The sequence below is a fragment of the Antedon bifida genome, chromosome 8, assembly GCF_963402885.1.
Source record: "Antedon bifida chromosome 8, ecAntBifi1.1, whole genome shotgun sequence".
Taxonomy (NCBI): Eukaryota; Metazoa; Echinodermata; class Crinoidea; order Comatulida; family Antedonidae; genus Antedon; species Antedon bifida.
In genome coordinates, this window is record NC_136233.1 from 615,509 (window position 1) to 637,715 (window position 22,207).

General features: G+C 33.5%; 2 protein-coding genes across 2 annotated transcripts; both read left to right on the plus strand.

Moving 5' to 3' along the window:
• The first annotated feature begins 455 nt into the window (after positions 1-455).
• LOC144850605 (protein glp-1-like) lies at positions 456-4,535 on the plus strand. Its single transcript, XM_078707928.1, has 6 exons — positions 456-556; positions 814-978; positions 2,618-2,767; positions 3,180-3,299; positions 3,429-3,455; positions 3,871-4,535. The coding sequence occupies exons 1-6, from the start codon at positions 466-468 to the stop codon at positions 4,041-4,043; spliced, it is 726 nt and encodes a 241-aa protein (XP_078564054.1). The 5' UTR covers positions 456-465; the 3' UTR covers positions 4,044-4,535.
• A 4,710-nt stretch (positions 4,536-9,245) lies between these two features.
• On the plus strand, positions 9,246-18,568 carry LOC144850478 (carbonic anhydrase 2-like). Its single transcript, XM_078707759.1, has 8 exons — positions 9,246-9,255; positions 12,455-12,478; positions 12,652-12,819; positions 13,239-13,384; positions 13,618-13,716; positions 13,897-13,963; positions 14,376-14,542; positions 18,377-18,568. The coding sequence occupies exons 1-8, from the start codon at positions 9,246-9,248 to the stop codon at positions 18,566-18,568; spliced, it is 873 nt and encodes a 290-aa protein (XP_078563885.1).
• The last annotated feature ends 3,639 nt before the right edge of the window (positions 18,569-22,207 follow it).

A 22,207-nucleotide genomic window follows, 5' to 3' on the forward strand; every position in this document is an offset into this window, starting at 1 on the left:
AGGATCTTAGTTTCTTTCAGTAAAGTGTTGTGTGTTATGTTGATTGTTGGTTTTCATTTCATTTCATTTCATTTCAAAAGACATTTATTTTCCTCCATAGCAAAACAATACAAAATAATAAACAAAAATGGTAGGTGTCTTTGTGAATAGACATATAACATCAAAGGATACAAGTGTGTGTTTTTCTATGTCTATATTGTTCAGTGCTTTTATGTCGACTGCTAATTGTTTAGAATTTTCCACATGGAATTCTGTGTTTCCAACCAACGGTGATAATAATTTTGAGAGCAATTTGGAGACTTTGTAGTATATTGTGTTATATTGTCTACGATTGGGCGTAATGGATTGTTCTGTTTGTGGATTTTAGGTGTGCAGTATAATCGTGGGATGATTTCTGCAGCGGGGAAGAGTTTGGTTTTCCATTGATATGTTATTTTCTTTTCTTCTAGTAATCTGTTTAGGAGTATGAATGGAGGGTCCTGTATGACGCTAGAAGACGGTCATTATGTTTGTTTATGTGCTCCAGGGTACTCAGAAAAACACTGTGCAAGTGCTGGTAAGGTTCATACAAAGTTATGTCACCGAATAGTAGTTTACACGTTTTCTATTTTTTGAGCCAATAAGTGAAAGTCTGTATGGATTAAGCGTGAAAAAATGTGTCTAGAATTTTTGTAACTTTGTACCAAAACAACAAACTCTTGAGAAAGTACGACAGGTTATGGTTGCTATATAAAGTAGTTTTTTTGGGGTAGCGTTAGGTCTGGGGTTATTAGATCAATCGTGAAGTCGTCGTATATTTTATTTCTTTTCCAGAGTTATCCCCCGAGAACAATGCTTGTTCGAGTGATCCATGCGAGAATGAATCCACTTGTCGTAACAGCTACCTGAGTAGTATGGGTAACTCAGGGTTCTATCAGATGCAGTACGCTTGTATCTGCCCTCCAGGTTTCACTGGAGTCAACTGTGCGTCGACAATACGTACGTATACACTATACAACAGCTCCTTAAAGCTCTACATTATCAAACTAGTTTGACCAAAAAAAGTGTGATGTGCCCATATATGTTAGTGATATGGCCAAATATGGTAGTGATATGCCTAAAATGGTAGTGATATGCCTAACTATGGTAGTGATATGCCCAAATATGGTAGTGATAATGACATCATCCTGTCCATATTTGGGCACATCACATTTTTTTGTCACATAAAGTTTGATAGTGTAGACAGAGCTTTACAGTAAAAATAGGACATGAAGTTTGTTGGTCCATTTAGTCAATAGAATATATATAATAGATTATATACTTGTTTCCGTGTTCTTACATGATTTTACAGAAATATTAAACTCGATTCCGCGTGTGCTACGAACATATTGGTAATGACTGTATGGCGTCTAAATTATAGTGTAGGCCTATAATATACTAATTAAGTTTGACTTTTAGGGCCGGCTTTACCTCTCATCATTTTCAACTATATTTTACATCGTTCGATTCAAAAGATATGAAAAGAATAAATATTGAATGAATTGAATTGAAAAATATCAACGCTTATAAACGATGTATTCAACTCATTTTATTATTTCGGCACACATGGCGTGTCATAATCAATCAAAATCAAAGGCGTACACACAGTACAAAAGACAACTAACTAGGCTTGGGGCAATTAGGTCTAGACTTGTAACATTTGATCCATTTTAAATTGAACATTGCGTTGGCATCATCAGTGTGTTCTTGACTGAATACCTTGTATGCATCCAACAACAAGTCGCTGTAAAATTGACACAACACTATGGCGCGCCAAGCTGTCATTTATTCAAGCAATAGAGATAAAACTAAGATATCTTTATTTCCGAATAAATGACGGCTTGGCGCGCCATACAACACACTGTTGATTGATAACTGTCGTCTGTTCTACCAACGGATTATTTTGGCGCGTATTCTTAGAATCTTTTAATTGATCTTGATAATGACCTCATAAATATTCATTCAATAGTCAATCATAATATTATTATATCATGAAATAAATCAATATTTAACAAGCTGCTCTTAATTTTACTCCTAAATGGGAAAAATAATCAAAATAATTTTGAACCAATTATTATTTGATGGTGCTTTACTTTTCTAAATAATAGTTTTCATCTGCTTTTTAAAAATCTACTATCTGTTTATTTACCATTCCATAATATTTCGATTCATATAGTAATAACAAATTTGAATTTTGCTCATCGTGCGACAATAATTCGTTATAGGCAATTAGGCCTACCACAGTAGTGAAAATGGGCAATAGGCCTACCACAGTAGTGACAATGGACAATTAGGCCTACCACAGTAGTGACAATGGACAATTAGGCCTACCACAGTAGTGAAAATGGACACCTTACTACCGTTAAAGTCTGATACAATTTGTATCCCAAACATGTTTTTGAAGAAGAATATGAATATTCTCATTCATCCAGGTAGTATTAGTTGTATAAAAATACTAATCGACTGAAGCTTCGATGTTTACTAAACAAGTAAGTCCAGTGGATTAGATTGATATTTTTATTATTGTTGAAGAAGAAAAAAAGAATTTATTTATATTAATCATTAATATTGATATCACTTAAACGTTCTTTAATTTTAGAAAATGATCCAATTGGGGACGTTTGTAGCGTTCGTGTGTGTGACAATGGAGGCGTTTGTTACAATGTCTACCAGACAGATCTGGATATAAACGTCTACTTCTTTTGTGATTGTCCTGCTGCTTTTATTGGCAAACATTGTGGTGACACTAGTAAGTCTGTATAAGAAGAAATGCCAAACACAAAATAATAATAATAAAAATCATCATCTATAATCATGTATAAACTATAACATAGTTATAGAAATATAACATAAGAAAATTATGTTTGTATAGATAAAAATATATTAATGAAAATGTTATATATTATAAATATTCTATGTGGTATATGTATTAATCATATCAATCTATTATTATCATATCTATTATTAATATCGTTTGGTATGCAAAATACCGTTTTTGTCATCACATCGTCAAAATGGCGTCAACATACTTGACACGCGCGCGTTTAACCACTGATGAAAATAATATTAGCATGCGCGCGTCAACATATGCCACTGAAAATATATATGCATGTAATTTGATCGAATTCGGTTTCAAGAGTTTTTTAAAACATCCATTTTAGTTTCAGATCCATGTAGCAGTAATCCATGTGAAAATGGCGGCTTTTGCAGGTCATTTACAACTTCCTTTGAGTGTCAATGTACATCACCGTATGCAGGCACCACGTGTGCTAATGTAGTTGGTAAGTGGAACTTTAATTTACCACTTTTTCCCATGTAAGTTCTATTAATTGATGATATGTCAATATGCACAGTATATTATAATGAATCAATCATACATATTGATTGTTCTTCTCATCTAATTATTGTAGGTAGGAAAAAGAAAAGAGAAATTAACGGTAAGTAACAATATTTGCTATTTTAAATTATATATTAGAAGATAACTATTCTTAATGTGGATAGTTTGTGGTAAATTTGTAATATTACGGTGATGATAAAGAGCCTGACAACATAGGTGAAATTGTGCGTGTAATGCAATAATGACATAATATGGGAAGTGATGATATTGGCGACAATGGGCTAAGCAGCGATTGATATCCAAGTTCAAGTTTGTTTCACACAATATAATATAATAAAATATACAGAACATTTGATAAATTATTAAATATAATTGTGTGAGGAGGACACATTAAGCCAAGGCTTTAAGTTTGGTCCTCCAGATAAAAGATGTATGTAATTAGTTTACGAGAAAAAGTGAAACTGATTTTAATTGTGGTCTAAACGTATAACTTTGATAAAATCCGTTTTTACTAGATGTATCGATGGTAGATTTAAACTCGAGAGACGGAATGCATCGTTCATCTGCGATCGGCACAGATCGAGTTATTCTAGCCGTATCGATAACCATGTTTCTTGGAATGTTGGTTGCCGTGGTGATTACATTTAAGAAAAGACATGAAAATGTAATGAACGACCAGGTTTCCTAAATTAAACGTGGTGAAGTTATTACTCTCACAAATATAACTTGCATAATATTATTGACTTTTTTAGTATTAAAAAATGTAAATTGTGGACAAAATAAGGACAAAATGCTCCCTTGAAAACAAAAACAAATGTTTCCAGTAAAATAATGATCCCTTGGCCACAATGATAAATGATCCTTTAGACCCATCCAGAAACTAAAAATAGATATTGTTGTTTACATTTTTACTGTTAAGATTTTAATTTTCTATAGCGCCGTCTCACCGTATTTAATACTTGTTTTCTTTCAAATATAATACATTTATCTCTAGATAAATAATTAGTTCAAATAAGTTTTTTCTAGGCCTAAGTAACTGTGTAATCTTTGTCTATAATAAATAATTATTTAAAATAAATTAATATATATATATATATATATACTGATAATAATGCCGATTTTTGCACTATATAGGTTATTATATTTTAATAGCAAAGTCATAACATATAGTTATAATAGTTCATGCTTTATATGTTTTATATATTTTCTATTATATTATATAGGCCGATATAACACTAACTATTGTGTTTAAATAAAAGATTTTAACGATATTTTACCATGAAGTGATAAGGTCTCCGACATGTATGCCTACTATACAACGAGTTCCAAATACTATTGAGTGTAGAAACAAAATCACTCAATAAACTTTTATGCTTATGCTTTTACTTACGGAATCAAAAGTTCCCAATCGGTATATAATTGTTGCAGAGTCATGCGTTTTTCAGGACTTTTTGACAAGCATGGCATTCAATGAACGGGTTGAACAGTGGTTATGTCATTGTTCGTAAGGCTAGACAGGATACATTCATCAACCTTACCATCGGAAGATTTTCCTACATTGTTCTATATTGTTTATTACCACATCTACGCTATAAAGATTAACTATTTGTATAAAAATCTGTATCTGTGTCAAATCCATAAAATTAAGTTGAAATATGTTAACAATAGGCCAACTTTGTTTTTTTCTTCGGCTCCTTAAAAACACGAGGTGACAAATCGGTCAACTTGAAATGATTCAAATGGCGGATCCGGGGGGTAGCGCTCTGTGTTATCCGGTGGTAGTCTGTCTTCGTCAAACGTGGTCATACCACCAGATAATTTTGCGGGTACAAGGATGGGAGTAGATTTCGAAAATTACAATTTAAAATATAGGACATGGTTATGTTCAGCGCTTAATTTGTAGGCCATCGCCCCCTTTTCAGAATTTTAGATCCGCAGCTGTAGATAGCGATTCAGTCTCGAGAAAGGACAAAAATTCGATCAATCCAGACGACGAATATCGCTAAATTATTTTCTGTACGAGATCGTCCCAAACTGTCTCTAGATTGGTTAAATTGGTACGTTGGTACGTCATAAGATATAAGATATATATTTATTCGTCCAATAAATTTTTTGGAAATTTGCTTTCCCTTGGCATTAACACATCAAAATACCTAAAATACAGAGCTCATAAAAACAGTTACATACACAATACAATAAATATATTTAAAATACAAATGAGTTAATTGAGAACCAGGATTGAGGTTGAAAATAGAGCCAAGATCAAGGTTGAAAACACTGTAGGTCTAGTCGGTAAGTAGTATACCTGTATGGTCTAGTGGTGGTTCACCTGTCAACGTAGACGGGGTAGACACATTAAATGTATTGTAGCCCTCTTATAAATGATGATTTACTACGTACGGGTTACACGGTAAGCACCGGAACTTCTCCAATTGGATGATTAATGGAAACAGTCCTTGACGTATTGCAACTTATCGCTTTATTAAATCGACATGTCAAAACATTTTCAACAAGGTTTCTGTTTAAAATGTAATATATCATTTTTATAAATCGTTTCCTTAATGAGTTTGACGACCTTTTTCGATGCAAAAAGTGCAGGCAGTGTTGATGACGGGTTCAGTGATCTTTTTTTATGACCTGGATGCATCTCATTAATTTCTTAATGAATGCACTGCTTTCTGCTTTCCGTGTGAACGGAACAATGTCATATTTTCAGAAACCCTATTACTTTCTTACATTTCTTTCGTTACCCCTGACTGAGTTCGTTTTGGAAACAATGCCCATGAACCATGGAGTAGACGTTACCCCATGCTATAAACCCAACTGCAAAACATCTGCGCTCATAGGGCAATATAAAAAGTGCTTTTCCACATTGTTGGTAAAAAGAAATATATTTTGGCACACAGAAAACAACATAAAAAAGAATAACTAGAGACTGGAACAAGTGCCCTTGAATCGTTTTTTTCCTAATGCTATGAGAAGAAGAAACTGTGTAGGCTACAACTCATCTTTTTTTTTTGACCGACTTTGTAAACAAAACATAGATGTTTCGGGAAGCACTTCCCATCATCGGGGTGAAGCTACGGTACACCGGTACTATTATTATTAATAATAATATTTATTCAGGCAAAAGATACATTTTACAAAATATAATACAAATCAACAAATTAAACAAACACAACGCAAGACGAAAATATAAAACCATAGTCACTAGCTGCCAGGAAAGCACAAAAGCAGCCTAAGCACAAAAGCAGCCATTAGGTGTGTATATTTGTTGTTGTGATATTACGTGGACGTGTATATTTATACTAATTTGTGCCGGGTAATGAAGTTGATCATTAAATAAATCAATGTTAACTTTTCGGTTAAACCAGTTGACAAGTACTTACTTGCTACGTTTCAGCTACTTTCAGTAGCCTTGATCACGAAAATGACGTTGACATGATGTTCTGTCATTCGTCATAGTTCGGTGAATTGCGCCATCTCTCGTCTGATGTTCAGCTTTCTGCTGGTGTCCCCCTTTGGATGCTCGGGTGTCCCTTTTTATTAAGTCATCGTAGATGTGGCTCAGTTCATGTCCTCCCTGGTCTCTGTTGATGTTCATATCTGTTTTTCTTATCCAAATGGCTTCTTTTATTTTTCTTGATAAGTAGTGTTGTTCTTTGTCTAATATTTTTGTATCTCCATGATGTCCTCCGTTTTCAAATTGGTGTTTAATTTTCTTTGGACTTGTTCCAGGATCTTAGTTTCTTTCAGTAAAGTGTTGTGTGTTATGTTGATTGTTGGTTTTCATTTCATTTCATTTCATTTCAAAAGACATTTATTTTCCTCCATAGCAAAACAATACAAAATAATAAACAAAAATGGTAGGTGTCTTTGTGAATAGACATATAACATCAAAGGATACAAGTGTGTGTTTTTCTATGTCTATATTGTTCAGTGCTTTTATGTCGACTGCTAATTGTTTAGAATTTTCCACATGGAATTCTGTGTTTCCAACCAACGGTGATAATAATTTTGAGAGCAATTTGGAGACTTTGTAGTATATTGTGTTATATTGTCTACGATTGGGCGTAATGGATTGTTCTGTTTGTGGATTTTAGGTGTGCAGTATAATCGTGGGATGATTTCTGCAGCGGGGAAGAGTTTGGTTTTCCATTGATATGTTATTTTCTTTTCTTCTAGTAATCTGTTTAGGATTTCCACAAGGTTTCTCTTGTATTTCTTTGTAGGGTCCTTTTTAAGTTTTTCGTACACATCCCCATCTTTCATCATGGTGTTTACCTTACGTTTGTAATCAGGGGTGTTCATGATCACCGTAGCTCTGCCTTTATCTGCCGGTAAGATCATGATGTTTTTGTCTTTTTTTAGGCTATGTATGGCTGAATGTTGCTCTTAGTTCAAAGCTTTGAATACCCTTAGCATATAATATTCAAATATATAAATACGTGCTGTATTACTATTAGGCTATATTATCTGCCACCTAGCATCAATATACCAGTTAGCATAAATATACCAATTTCCCCAAAATGGTATAGGCCTAGACCTAGTAGCACTATTCTGGACTGCCACTTCTGCCGCCACCACTCAGAGCCATTCGCTCTCCTGCTTATACGCTGCCTGGACCTGACGTCATCGCGTAATACAGATTTGATGCGCGCGCACAATTGTACGCTCATCATGTTCGAATGTGATAACTTGTTAAAACAAAAAGGTAAAGTATATAATAGTTCGTAGTAAAAGTTCTTAAACAATTGTTTTAATCATTAAAATGCTTTTTGAAATGGTCAAAATGATATGGTTTTTGAAAGATCACTAGCGGGTGATCTTTGTACCGCGCCGCCAGTAAAACTGATTGACATGCTTGAGTGATTTTATCCATAGCTGACAACTGTTGAGGTATTGGATTCTGAACAGAACAGAACTTTTATTTGGTAAACCGACTTTGAAAGATGAACACCTGGTATAGTCTTGTCCTCGCCGCCTCAGCTGTGGTATCAATCGCTACGGCCTCAGCAGGTAACTGATGTTTTTTTTAATTTCTGAATCGAATAATAAGCATATTGTAATAATATTTGTTTCATATGTCTAGTAAATTATTCATGCCGTGAAGTGTATTTATTTTAATACCAATTTGGTGATTTATTATTTGTTGAAATCGAATAACATAATATTGTTAATAAACTTTATTTGTTACTGGCAATTGAATAAACTTGTTAACAAACAATGATCAAATAAAATAGTGTAAGTACAATACTCGTACAAGTTTAAACATCGTTTGAATTTGAAGTGATTTTTACCTACATCGATGTCTAACTTTCAATATTTGGGACCAATTAGAATTATTTTTATTGTCAGAGACTTGAGTGAGTTGGTATTTTAGAAACAGATGTATGTAGGCATCTTTTAAAATAAAATTGTTAGTAACATTATTACGCAGCTCCCTGTGAACAATATTGTCGTCTTCCGATCCAGAATGAGCCGAAAAACGTTACTTAGAAGGAGGTCCAAATCTAAATATAGGCTACAATATTCATTATTATTAATGATAACAAGTTTAGGAACATAAAGACAATTAAAACTAGCCTATTTTAATTTATTTTCCGTTTTATGGCTTCGGCTGGATGAACCTCACTTATATGTTGAAATAAATAAAATAAATGGTTGGTTCGACCTGCTTAATACCAGAGAAGAGTGACATTATTTCACTCTTTTGTGTTGCTTAATTCATAGTTATTTTCATTTTTTTTACACTAATTTGTCCACCTTTCATTTTTCTTTCCTTAGAATAATATTTATTTTGATACCAATGTATTCCACATCATTGGTTTTACTGTGTGTTCCCTTTATCTTCTGATTTGTTCTTTCAATCTTTTATTTTTATATCGGCATGGTGCCAGGTATTTGGAATACCAAGGAAGATTAAAGGTTAAGCATTGCCTACACCACGCCCTATGGGCATTTTGAAACAACGTTAGTTAGGCTAAGTTGAACACCAAGTATGTGATAATCAATGCAATAATATTTATTCTTCTTAGTTACAAAGTGTACTGTATGTAAACACAATTTGTGTAGGCCTACTGTCGCTTACACAATTCATAATAAAAGACAAGAAAAAGATTACAAACAATAGCAATTAGTAGTAAAGAGCTTAAGAACAATGCCATATAGATGGCTGCAGTCGCGTGCTCAAGTTAGTGTTTACCGACCGACCGACATAGTGAGCTGTAAAGTCGCGTTGCACGCGACTAAAAACAAAAAGCAGAGCAGACAAGAAGAAAAAGATTATAATACATTTATTTATATGAAAATATATAGGAAAAGTGTAAAAATGCATTGATTCCTCTGGCTTCCATAACTAAGGTAATAGCATGAGTATACCAAAGATTACCAACGCTCTGATATTCACAATTTATAAATATTGTTGGCATATGAGTATAGTATTGATAGTGACAACTCCCTTGGTATAAAAATAACCACTGAACTTTACCATTGTAAACGTTCGGTAGTACTTCATAATCTATATTCAAACAAAACAATTTGAACAATATAAGATGAGTATATAAGATTGTGATTTATATGAACTTTGTACTGTAGGTCTATTCGCGAGCCAAGGTACAGTGGTGACATATTTCAGTACGACGACCGGACCTAACATTGGACACAGGCGGTCAAACTTACAACACCTGTTGTGTGGTGTTCACGATATTGAGTTTCACTGCAACTTGAGTACTTGACCATGCCAATAATTGAAAGAAATCAATTTGATGAAAAGCTATAAATACAAAATAAAATATTTTGTTTTTCATCAGTCTATCATAATTGTTCCTTATTTTGTAAGGTTTAACCTTCTGACTCTGTTAACCAGATTAAAGAGAATATAGGGATTATAAACGGACACTGCCTGAAAAAGGATTACAGTACTGCCTGAGAGAAAAGACTTATTGATTGATTATTGATTTATTATTTTATTTGCCGATTTTAATCTCGAAATGTTGTCATTTGTTTCACAATTCTGGTATGAGTTTTCAGTTTTTACTTGATCTCGGAAGCTTGTCTGACTGGCTGAAAAGGAAACAAAATAAATAAGATAAACAATAAAAATATATATTCTGTTGCTACATTCGGTTTCTGTTTCCAAAGTCGGTATTCTGTTTATCCAGTCGGTATTCTGTTTATCCAGTCGGTATTCTGTTTCTACAGTCGGTATTCTGTTTATCCAGTCGGTATTCTGTTTCTACAGTCGGTTTCTGTTTCCAAAGTCGGTATTCTGTTTCTACAATCGGTATTCTGTTTCTACAGTCGGTATTCTGTTTCTACAGTCGGTTTCTTTTTCTACAGTCGGTTTCTGTTTCCAAAGTCGGTATTATAAAGTTGGTAAATGTACAAACGTGCGACAATGATGAATTTGCAGTTGTATATTGTTTCACCGAGTACCCTTTGAACAGTCCATACAAGTGTTTATAATATATGTCACCACTTAAAATTAACCACCACTTAAAACATTCTCGGCTCTTCATCAAACTTGAATGACAATTACGAAGCATTTATTCTGTGTTCGTGTCGTCATCGCGTATATTTCTTAGGGGGCCGATCCACTGATAGGATTATCAAAGGCGTAAACTTCGTCGCGTGTATTTCTTAGGGGACTGATCCAAGATATAGGATTATCAAAGGCCTAAACTTCGTTGCGTATATTTCTTAGGGGACTGATCCAAGATATAGGATTATCAAAGGCGTAAACTTCGTCGCGTATATTTCTTAGGGGGCTGATCCAAGATAGGATTATCAAAGAAACTTTGTTTCGGTAAATACATATTCACATTTACTAATAAGTGTCTAATTAGGCCTAACAATGACTATTTTTAGTGATCGAAAAATCCATGAAGTGTACAGTGAATTTTAATTATACAGTATGATCACTGTTTAAAAAAATGGAAAAGCAAAGTGAAATGGAACAAGACGTGAGAATGTAGCTTTTGACGCACATGTGGCCTAACTGTGCTTTTCTACACAGTAGACTCCTCCACTTTATCTGTCTTTTTTTACTGATGACATGAACAGGTACTGATACGTTTTAACGTTCGGTTCCATCCAGTGGACATCAACTTCCTAACAAGTTTAATAGGCCAATAATAATGCAATCCAAAATCTAGACCCAAGGCTATAACAACTGCATAACAAATGTTTTCTTGTACTGGTCCAATTGATAGTACGATAATTATTGGTGTGTAGCGGAAATTATTTTTACTGAATATCGCTAATTAAATCACTTTTTTTTGTAAAGAAACTGATTGTTGTTACACGTGACTAAATATAAATTTATTATGATGATTTCTTTCAAATCTAGAATTCGTTTTTCATTAAATTCAAAATAACTGATGGATTGCTTTTAATTGTTCTGTCCAGTTTCGTTGTAAACTGCTAATAAAGATGCTTCAATCAGTTAACAGTTTAATTTGATGGTTTTTCATTAAATAACGAATAGTAATCCTACCCTCACCATTTGTTATTTTAATCTGTTTGTACTACTTCAGTTAGTTCAATTTAATTTCCTTAGAAAAGGATTTGTTTACAAAGCAATTCACTCGGCAATTCACTTGTCAAATATTAACCAAACATTCCAAGCGTACGCATAAGTAATCATTGGTCAAATGCATGGGAAAATATTTTTTTGCTTTCAAAATGATGGTAGTTGGTTATCCAATACCGACTGTAATACAAGTTCCCCTCCCTAACATTCGAATATAGCCCTAGTGGGGCTTTTCCCTTGCCGCTCAATCAACTGAAATGGAGAAAGTAACTTGGAAAGTTTCATTTCAACGCTACTAGCGTACTACCCAGATCTTGTGTATGTTGTAGTAATGTATAAGAATTCGAATAAAGTAAGTCAACAAAGAACATACCGACGCAACAACCATACCTCATGTTGTCTCTTGCAGTCATTCCCCCTTGTGCCCCTCTCCCTCTCTCCAACTTTTTTTTAACCATCAACTATTTTTTTAAAGTGGACTAATGTAAAACACACACATATACCGTATACAATATTATTAGCAGATTTGGTTATGAAATTAATTTTTTTTTCTTACCTTTTTGTAGGTTGGAGTTACTCAGGCGATGACGGTATGGTATACTTTAAATTATAACCATGTCATACTTATATAAAACCTATCGTGAATATTTGTAGTAAAACATCTGATCGCTTTAGAACACATGAGTTTACTACCTCTGATCACATTAACCACGTGTTCTCTTGGCTCTCAATCGTAACACTTTGTTGTTTTATGTTTCGGTAGGTCCTCCTTACTGGGCTGAATCATACCCACCCTGTGGCGGAGAAAGTCAATCGCCTATTAACATCGACACTTCCAGTACAGAAGAAGGCAATTTGGGAACGTTCACTTTTGTTGGTTTTGGAGATGTCACAAATAAATCCATGACAGTTTCTAACAATGGACATTCATGTAAGCATAACAAATTAAGCACTATATGACATGACTCGCCAAGTACAGGATGATTAAGAGTATTGTATTCATCGTCGTCGTCGTTTTCTCTGGAGCAGTCGACCAAATCTTGATTTCATCTCTACAGGACTTCTTGTCTTGTATTTAAAGTAAAATATGTGTAATGATACCGTGGTAAAAGTTTAAACGAAACGTCTTGACTCGTCGGTGCTGTCTGAGTTGAATCCTGATGAGACGAGTCGAGTCGTCTTAAGATTATAGCGTCTGGCGTAAGTTTTTAGGTCGTCGCGAGAACATTAAACACACAATGCTTTATTTTCTCCCGACGAGACGATTCGCCGGGCCTCGTCGTACGACGCTGTCTGAGTTGGCCTTTAGTAAAATCCACTTAGATTTATGAAATTTTGTTTTTGTTGTAGTGCAAGTAACCCTGACAGGAGATTATTCAGTTTCTGGTGGTGGACTTGGTGGTACCTATAATACTGATCAATTTCATTTCCATTGGGGTAGCAGTGATGCTCGTGGATCTGAACACGAGCTTAACAACGTTCAATATCCTGCAGAGGTGGGTAATAATTACCATAACATATTTATTTTATTTGTCCTAAAAAACACTAAAACCAAATCATTTGGCAAAATATGTGAAGCACGTTGGTTGAGTTATACCTATAATGACATGCGCAGAGAAGTTTGATAGAATCAATTTTGCCAAAGCATTGCGCCCTCAAGTTTACATATTTTTCCATGAGTCTCTCAGTTGTGTTGTTAAGTTATGCATACTTTTGTTTTCTATTTTAGATGCACATGGTGCATTACAATAGCATATATTCAAGTACAACTGACGCTGTTCAACAAGGCGGTAGCACTGGACTTGCTGTACTTGGCTTTTTCTTCCAGGTAGGCCTACGTTTTGAAGAAAGTTTTCATTTTAAATAGTGGGTATAGGCCTAATGGGATGGAGGGGGATCTCTGGATAATTTATGTTGACGTATTACGTGTAGATTTGTTAACATCATTTCAAGTAGGCCTATACAATGAACCGCCCTCACGAGAACGTAACCATATTATTCATTGTAGGTGTCTGACGAAGACAACGCAAATTTCGCAACTCTTTTGAACTCTCTAACGAATGTGCGAGATGAAGGTATGTTACCGGTAGCGATTTGTTTTCGTATGTAAGTTACGTCACACCATGAAGAAATAATTTAACTTATTTCTCCACTTAGTTCGTATTTTATCAATAAAATGTAAACAATTTGCGGTAAGTTTATTTCATCATGAAGCTGATTTGTAACCTGTAACTGTTATATATAAATTATATTATGTTAGATATTGTCCCCATAAAAAACATTTTTGGTTTTTTTTTTTAATGCCATTTTAATTGGTTTTTGTTAAATTAATTTGTCTTTTTATAAGTGAAAACATTCTTTTTCTTTTGTTTTTTTCCACAAAACTATTTTATTTTAAATAATTAAAACTGCAAAATTGCCTGTTTAAATATTGTTAATTATACTATTTATATTATTATATATATATTATATATATTATTACAACAGGCGATACATACAACATTCCTCAAAATGATGTTTTTACCCTGGAGAGTCTTTTACCAGACAATCTTGGTGAATTCTACCGATATAATGGTTCGCTGACAACTCCTGGTTGCGCTGAAGCCATCATCTGGACGATGTTCAAAGAGCCGATATCTCTCTCTAGCAGCCAGGTCAGAATAATATATTTTTGATTGTTGAATTGTTAGCTCCAAAGTCTTCACCTTCGCATCGATGTGAATGATCTGATGTCATATTGTTGTGATCTTGACGTGTGATCGCGATCGATGTGAATGATCTTGACGTCATAATAATAATAATAATTTATTAGGAAATGACACCTTTGCATCGGTGGCACACACAGAAGTGGTGCATCCAAATTAACATAATACATCAAAACAATACATAATATGACGGATACAGGTTCTTAAACTATTTGCAAAATATAAAAGACAAATCATTATCAACATGGTAATACAGGTACTGTATAAATTGTCCTACAGTATCATAGGTTTGAGTTGATAATTTAAAAAGGTATATAAAAATAAACATAAAATATATAGTAAAGAGTTTACATTACAAACCATTGTGTTTCAACATCAGGTACTGAAGACCTATAGTTGTTATCACAGGTGTATAATATTTACAAATCATATATAAAAGCAACAATACAAAAGAAAAACAATCTATATATTGGGAGATTTAAGTTCTGACCGTTTCTCCCATGCAGCTCTTGTGTATTGTTTACAAAACAAATCAAAAAAGGTCTCAGATTCTTTACAAATCGCGATAGAATCTCCACCTAAAATATACTGTAATTTATCATCAGCACTGGCTGTTGTGTAACGATTCCATGTGTCATAATCATTACAGAGCACAAGATTATTTTGTAGAATGGATAATTCTTTCATTCTAATATTATCAAATGCTTTACAGTTTAATAAAAAATGTTTAATGTCTTCAATTTCACCATTCCCACATAAAGTACAAAGACCGGACACATCATTGGACCATTTATAAGTTTTACAATCTAAAGGTAGAGTGTTAGATCTTAATTTAAATTTCAGACTTGTCTCATAAAAATGTGTTTTATCAAGTAAATATTTTTCTAAATTAGGGAAAGGTTTCAATTTTGAGTATAAATTTAATGAGTTTTTTTGCATTATATTATTTGACCACTCTGATTTATATGATTCTGACACACATCGCTCGACATTGCTGACTGAGAAAGGAACAAGAGTTAAACTATCATTATCAAAAACATTGTTGTAAAAGCCTATATCTGTACATTTTTCAAATATGTCAACACAACTACTAAGAAATTTATATTTTAAACGATCAAAGTCACATTTCAATTGTAGCATAGAATTAAGTACAATATTAGGCCACCTGTGGTCATCCATAGATATAAAACGATTAAATAATTTAACTCTGGACAGTTTGTGTAACTTGGATAATGGAACCCACCCAAGGTCACCATAAAGTGCCTCTTTTGGAGTATACCGTGGAGCTTTGAGAAGAAAGCGGGCCATTTTGGATAACATGTTCATAATGTGAATGTTCACTCATGTTTGAGGAAATATAGACCCCTAAATATTTATAACTATTTACTTCTTTTATCGATTTTTCTCCTAATTTCCACTCTTTATCTTTATTTATGCGTTTTCCTACAACCATGACATTTGATTTTTCATGATTAAAACCAAGTTTCCATTCTTTGGCGAATATATTGGCAATTTCTAACATTTCAGTCATTTCCCTTTCATTATTATCAATCAATATAACATCATCAGCCCAAAAGAGCCCTCCCATCCAGACACCATTCATTCTTACCCCGAAATTGCTTTCACGAAGAAGTTTAACAAATTCATTAATAAATATAGAAAATAAAATTGGTGAGAGTACACACCCTTGTTTTACTCCTTTGTGGATATTAAACTCATCAGTCATGCTTTCCCCCACTTTTACTTTTGCTTTAACATATCATATAGTGAGCTTATTATTTTCCAAATTTTCCCTCTAACTCCCGTATCCCAGGCACATTTTTGGAGACCATCACGCCATACACTATCAAATGCTTTTCGGAAGTCCAGGAAAGCTAGATGTGTAGTTTTACCTTCAATTGAACGACAAGATAAAATACTTTTCAATGTAAAGATGTGATCTTCACAACGGTGATAGGCTCTAAAGCCTCCCTGGACTTCCGAAAGTATATTTTCTTTTTCAACAAAACAAGATATATACATTGAGATTACTCTGTTAAATATTTTGGAAACACAAGATGTTAATGAGATGCCTCTATAATTATTTAGGTCTTTACGATCTCCCTTTTTAAATATTGGTACAACGATACTCATATTCCACTCACTTGGGATTGTTTCTAATTTGATAATTCTATTAAATAAACAAACTAGTGATGCCGCTAAAGCGTCTCCACCATTTTTTTAAAAGCTCATTGGTTATTCCATCAACTCCCGGAGCTTTATTATTTTTAGCGATTGCAAGTGCCTCAATGATTATATCAAGGTCTATATTAATGTCACATAGTAAATTTTCGTCATCGTTATCATTACCTAATGTTTTAGAACGCATCTCATCAACCGCCCGCTTTGTTAAATATGTAAAACAATCATAATCGTTATTAGCCTTACCTAAGTTCTCCCAATACTCTTTAACAAAATAAAGTATTTTTCCTTTATCACAAGTAGTTTCATCTGATTCTGGGATTTTTACACAATTAATGCCTGATTTACTACGTTTGTCATTAGACCCTTTTAATATGTTCCAAAAGTCCCTACAGGATGGTCCTCCTTTATTAGCAATCTCTACCGATTTATTTACCCTAGTTTCAGTAATTTTCTTAGATATAAGTTTTTTGGCATGTATCCTTTTTTCTTGATAAGATTGTCACAGATTATCTGTGTGAGCACAATTGGGATCTAATTTAACTGAGCGTCTATGAGCACGAGCAGCCTCTCTTCGTTCTGCTATTGCTTTTTTAACTTCATTAGAAGAAACAACAATAGATTTCCAGGATTCCCACAAGTTATCAACATTATTAAAGCCATCAGCATCCCAGTTGGAAAAGTTGTTTTTAATATTTTCTTGATACTTAACAAAATCCTGAATACCTGCAGTATTCCATACATGATTAGCATAAGAATGATGATTGACAGGAGTGATTAGGGTAGTATCTAGTTCTAACAAAAGGCTATTGTGATCACTTCCTGTGCCTAGCTTTCTGTCTTCATCAACAATGAACTTTACTACATTATTCAACATATTTTTAGAACAAAGTATGTAATCAATGGTGCTTTTCTGATTACCCTTGCACCATTTCTCAGCAAGAAGGTCTCATCATTATCAATTACTTGAACATTTGTTTTCGTTGCAATTTCCTTAATTCTATTGTTCATTCGAACGACTCTCTCCTGGTGTTCCAGTTTATCAGTACGAGGGCATGTGGTGGACAAAATCACATTTGTTGTTGGTGATTTTGATTTGACGTCATTGATCATCTGTTCATAATCGCTTATCCCTTGGTGTAGATCTTCTTCCGTCGTGCAATTGTTGGTACCAATGTGTACAATGATGTCATATTGTGGTGATCTTGACGTCATATTGTTGTGATCTTGACGTGTGATCGCGATCGATGTGAATGATCTTGACGTCATATTGTGGTGATCTTGACGTGTGATCGCGATCGATGTGAATGAGCTTGACGTCATATTGTGGTGATCTTGACGTCATATTGTGATGATCTTGCGTCGTGTGATCGCGATCGATTATTCATCGTTAATTTGCTTTTTGCCATAGCTTTCACGCTTGACGATGGCGAGCATGCGCAATCGATACATGGACAATTGACTGAGTACTGAAGATTTATTGTGGATAGGGCTATTAATTATAGGTTTATAATTTGATATGCATGGGGATGTGTAACGAACAATTTCTAATTAGTATTAATTAATAGTAAAACTAACTTTTATTTACTTTTTTATTTGCAGATTCAAATGTTCAGAACTCTTCAAAACAGCCACAACGAGACGATTGAAGATACCTTTCGACCAGTACAAGCCCTCAACGGCCGCACAGTGATATACTCTGATCCGGACTACGAGCCATCTCATAGCAATATCATTGCGCCCTCAATTATTGTTTCGTTCTTGACTTTCTTGATCTTTTCTGTTATGAAGTAGATCTATCTCATTCTCTTTTGTACATTCTCTTTTGTTTTTGGTTTTTTTTTCTGATCTTGTCGAAAAAATAGAAAAACACCACTATGTTTCACGCAGTTCTTTCTAGCGCCCTCTATTGCTCAAAAACTCGCTTTACACGATTTTTGTGTATGTCCTGTTAACTCTTAAGTGCGCATGTCAAAACATTTTTAATGCTTATGTCAATTAATGATTGAGATCAAACGGCTTTAAATATTAGCAGGGAAGAGTACCGGCTATCTACTTGATTGATGACGTCATTATTCGCTTGGTGGGTTGGGTTTGTGGGTTTTTATATATTTGTAATTGATGTTTTTTTATATTGCTTTTGATTGGTCAATTGTGTTGTGCGTTCGTTCAATCGCGTTGTACGATTTGCCACTTTTTGCGTTGTGTGTACGTTCACAGTACAACCAAAGACTTTACATTCCTACACCGCAAGTACGGTACTGTACCAAAGTTTTTTTATAGCTTATTAGTTAAGCTAGAGGTAAATGTTCTATGAGCTCATAAGATTCGAATGTTCGTAATTCGTTTAAAGCTTTAAAGCTCAGGTACAGGCATGAATTTTAAATATAATATCTGGTTAATTGTACATAAATCAAATATTTGTAACAGAAATCAAGACAAAAAAACATGAATTTCCTTTAATATGGTCAAATACAAATTTCTGCCATAAAAACCAAGAAGACTTTTTTTCAGTAGTTAGGTAGTTTAATCTAATGTAATAACATGTCTGGTGACTCCCTAGAAGGTGAAAAAAGATGGTGGATATACGGTGGATAATTTTTGCTATAGCATGAAAATAAAAATCTGAAGTTGAATAAAAATACCAGAAATGTAAAATTCAAGTTATATTACCTATATTTAGTCATCTAATAACATTTTTTACCACACCGTTTATCTTTCATAGCTTTTTAAAATGCCTCTCTATTTACAAAAATTGTGTACAAAAGAATAGAGATTTTACTGTGTTATTTGAACTATCCCCCCCCCCCCCCCCCCCCCCCACTGATAAGAAAGTGCTTATTTTCAACAAGCTCGTGCAACACAATTAAAATCCCAAAAATTATGAAACATAGGGGAAACTATAGATCGATAATTATTGGAATGTATGATAAATAGAAATTTTTTGCCCGTACCTGGCCTTTAATGTCTGTGTAACTATGGACGAATTAATTCCTTCATAGTTATAACATAATAATATTTTAGGTCGGGTATATTTATGATCAATAGACAATTATATATAAATAAATATATGCTAATTAGTCGAATTGTGCCATCATTTTATACGCGTTTTATTCTAAGTTTCTTGATTTATTTGTATGCAAGTATTATTTGAAGACTTCTAACAGTAATAGCGGCGGTTAATACTAGTTTCTATCTAAAATCACTGTTCCAATAGGCTAAACATGGGCCAAAGCATAAACAACCGCAATACATATTTGTACTGTAACATTGTATGGTGATTTATTATTATAACGTAGTATTGTCATGCTGTCGGTGACACTAAATATTACATTCCGTTCAGTCTGAAAGTAAAGTACGTGATGCGTAATCAACCAATCAAAATAAACAATCACTATTTAAATGCGTCACCAGATTAAAATCATGTCACGTGACATTGTAGAGTGTCTATTGAAATTGTCCTATATTTTTTTATTCACAAACTCCACACTATTATGTTTATCCCTTTATATATAAAGATGTGTTTTCTGTGTCAAATCCATAAAAATACGATCGAACAAAGATCCGGAAACGTAACAATGGTTACGGAAACGTAACAAAGGTTGTGTTTGTTCTCTAGAACTGCAAATACTACTACACGGTACATCATTGCGAAATTCTACACAATACAATGCATAGCCTACAATGTAAAACATTTCTATATTCCAAATATTAATTATATTAGAATGTTAACCTTTTGAATCGTGTTTTCATTCTCAGCAGAAGACTACCAACGCAAACTGTAAGCATCGTATAGGCTACTGACTATTGACTATGTAGATTATATTAAAGATGTATTGTCCCTTGAAACACAAAAAAATGAAGGTTAAAATATTCTAAATTTAAATTGGCCATATCAAAGTAATATTAAAGTTATTCACTTTAAGTCGAAATTCGAGCCAAAAGCAACAAGTTTACGTAATTAACAGGTAAATTAGTTTGATTACATTTCGTCTGGAAAATCGTCGGGAGCGAAAGTAAACAAAGATTTCAAACCACGAGTACGCATTATGCATATGCTAATTAGGATTATTTACAACTCGTCACGGTTGAGAAGGTATTTTCACACAGATCGTGAGGAAGTTTTATGATTATACATACAGTGTAGCCAAACAAGCGCGTTGTTTTGATCGAAAACTTTGACTGGAAGTCAAAGTTATTTTTTTAACAAAAAAACGTCTGTATTTCAGTTAAATATTTTTTTTTTTCGACAAATTTTTGGTGATAGTTAATAACTATTAAGATAATTCAAAATGACCCACCTTTTTTCGAAATCTGTTATTTTTTATTTTTTTTGGAATTAGTCAAAGGGACAATACATCTTTAACATGTAATATTAGTATTAAATACGAATTAGTTAACTACAATACACCTGCAACGTTAGGTTGTATCTGGTTGAAACGCAGGTGGTCAACATTTTGGTTGAGGTTGAAGATGATAATTAAAGACAAAGACCATTAGGATAAAAGGCCTACGATAGTCGTAAGCCATATTACTTTTGTAGGCGCGGCCTATGTAAAGCCGATTTTCCACTCGGCGAAAAAAACTAAGCTTATACGCATTCATGTTTTCATCTTTCAAATCCCTCTCTACGCATGCGTATAAGCTCACTCTTTCGATTCGCGTGAATAAATTCGCTTAGTGGAAAATCGGCTTAAGTGACTCTTTAAAACATTGATTGGTATTTTTTTATCTGTCTATAATAAAATACTAATATTGAGCGGCATTTTGAATGTGAATCAATGATGTTCCAGATATAAATGTACTAAACACTTGTGTATATGAATGTGAATCAACGATGTTCCAGGTATAAATGTACTAAACACTTGTGTATATGAATGTGAATCAACGATGTTCCAGGTATAAATGTACTAAACACTTGTGTATATGAATGTGAATCAATGATGTTCCAGGTATAAATGTACTAAACACTTGTGTATATGAATGTGAATCAACATGTTCCAGGTATAAATGTAAAACACTTGTGTATATGAATGTGAATTAATGATGTTCCAGGTATAAATGTATTGATCATTTGTGTATCAATGATGTTCCAGATATAAATGTAAATCAAATCCTGCAGGTTAAACTATTTCTTTTTAGCTCATAAAAAGATATAGTTTTAATTAGATTTACACAAATAATACATTTTTCATATGTATTTATTATCTAACATGACTATTAATAATTAATAAGGAAGAAGGTTTAATTATCTATAAAATAAATCTATTTTCATCATAATCGGTTAAGTATTTAATGAGTTACAACCGAAAATAGAGTACCTGTCACTTACTTAAATAGCGCCCTCAACAAATTTTACTAAACATTATTAAATCCCTGCTACAAGTACCCAAACTTAATCGTTAATAACTTATGTTTGCCTTTTCACAAACA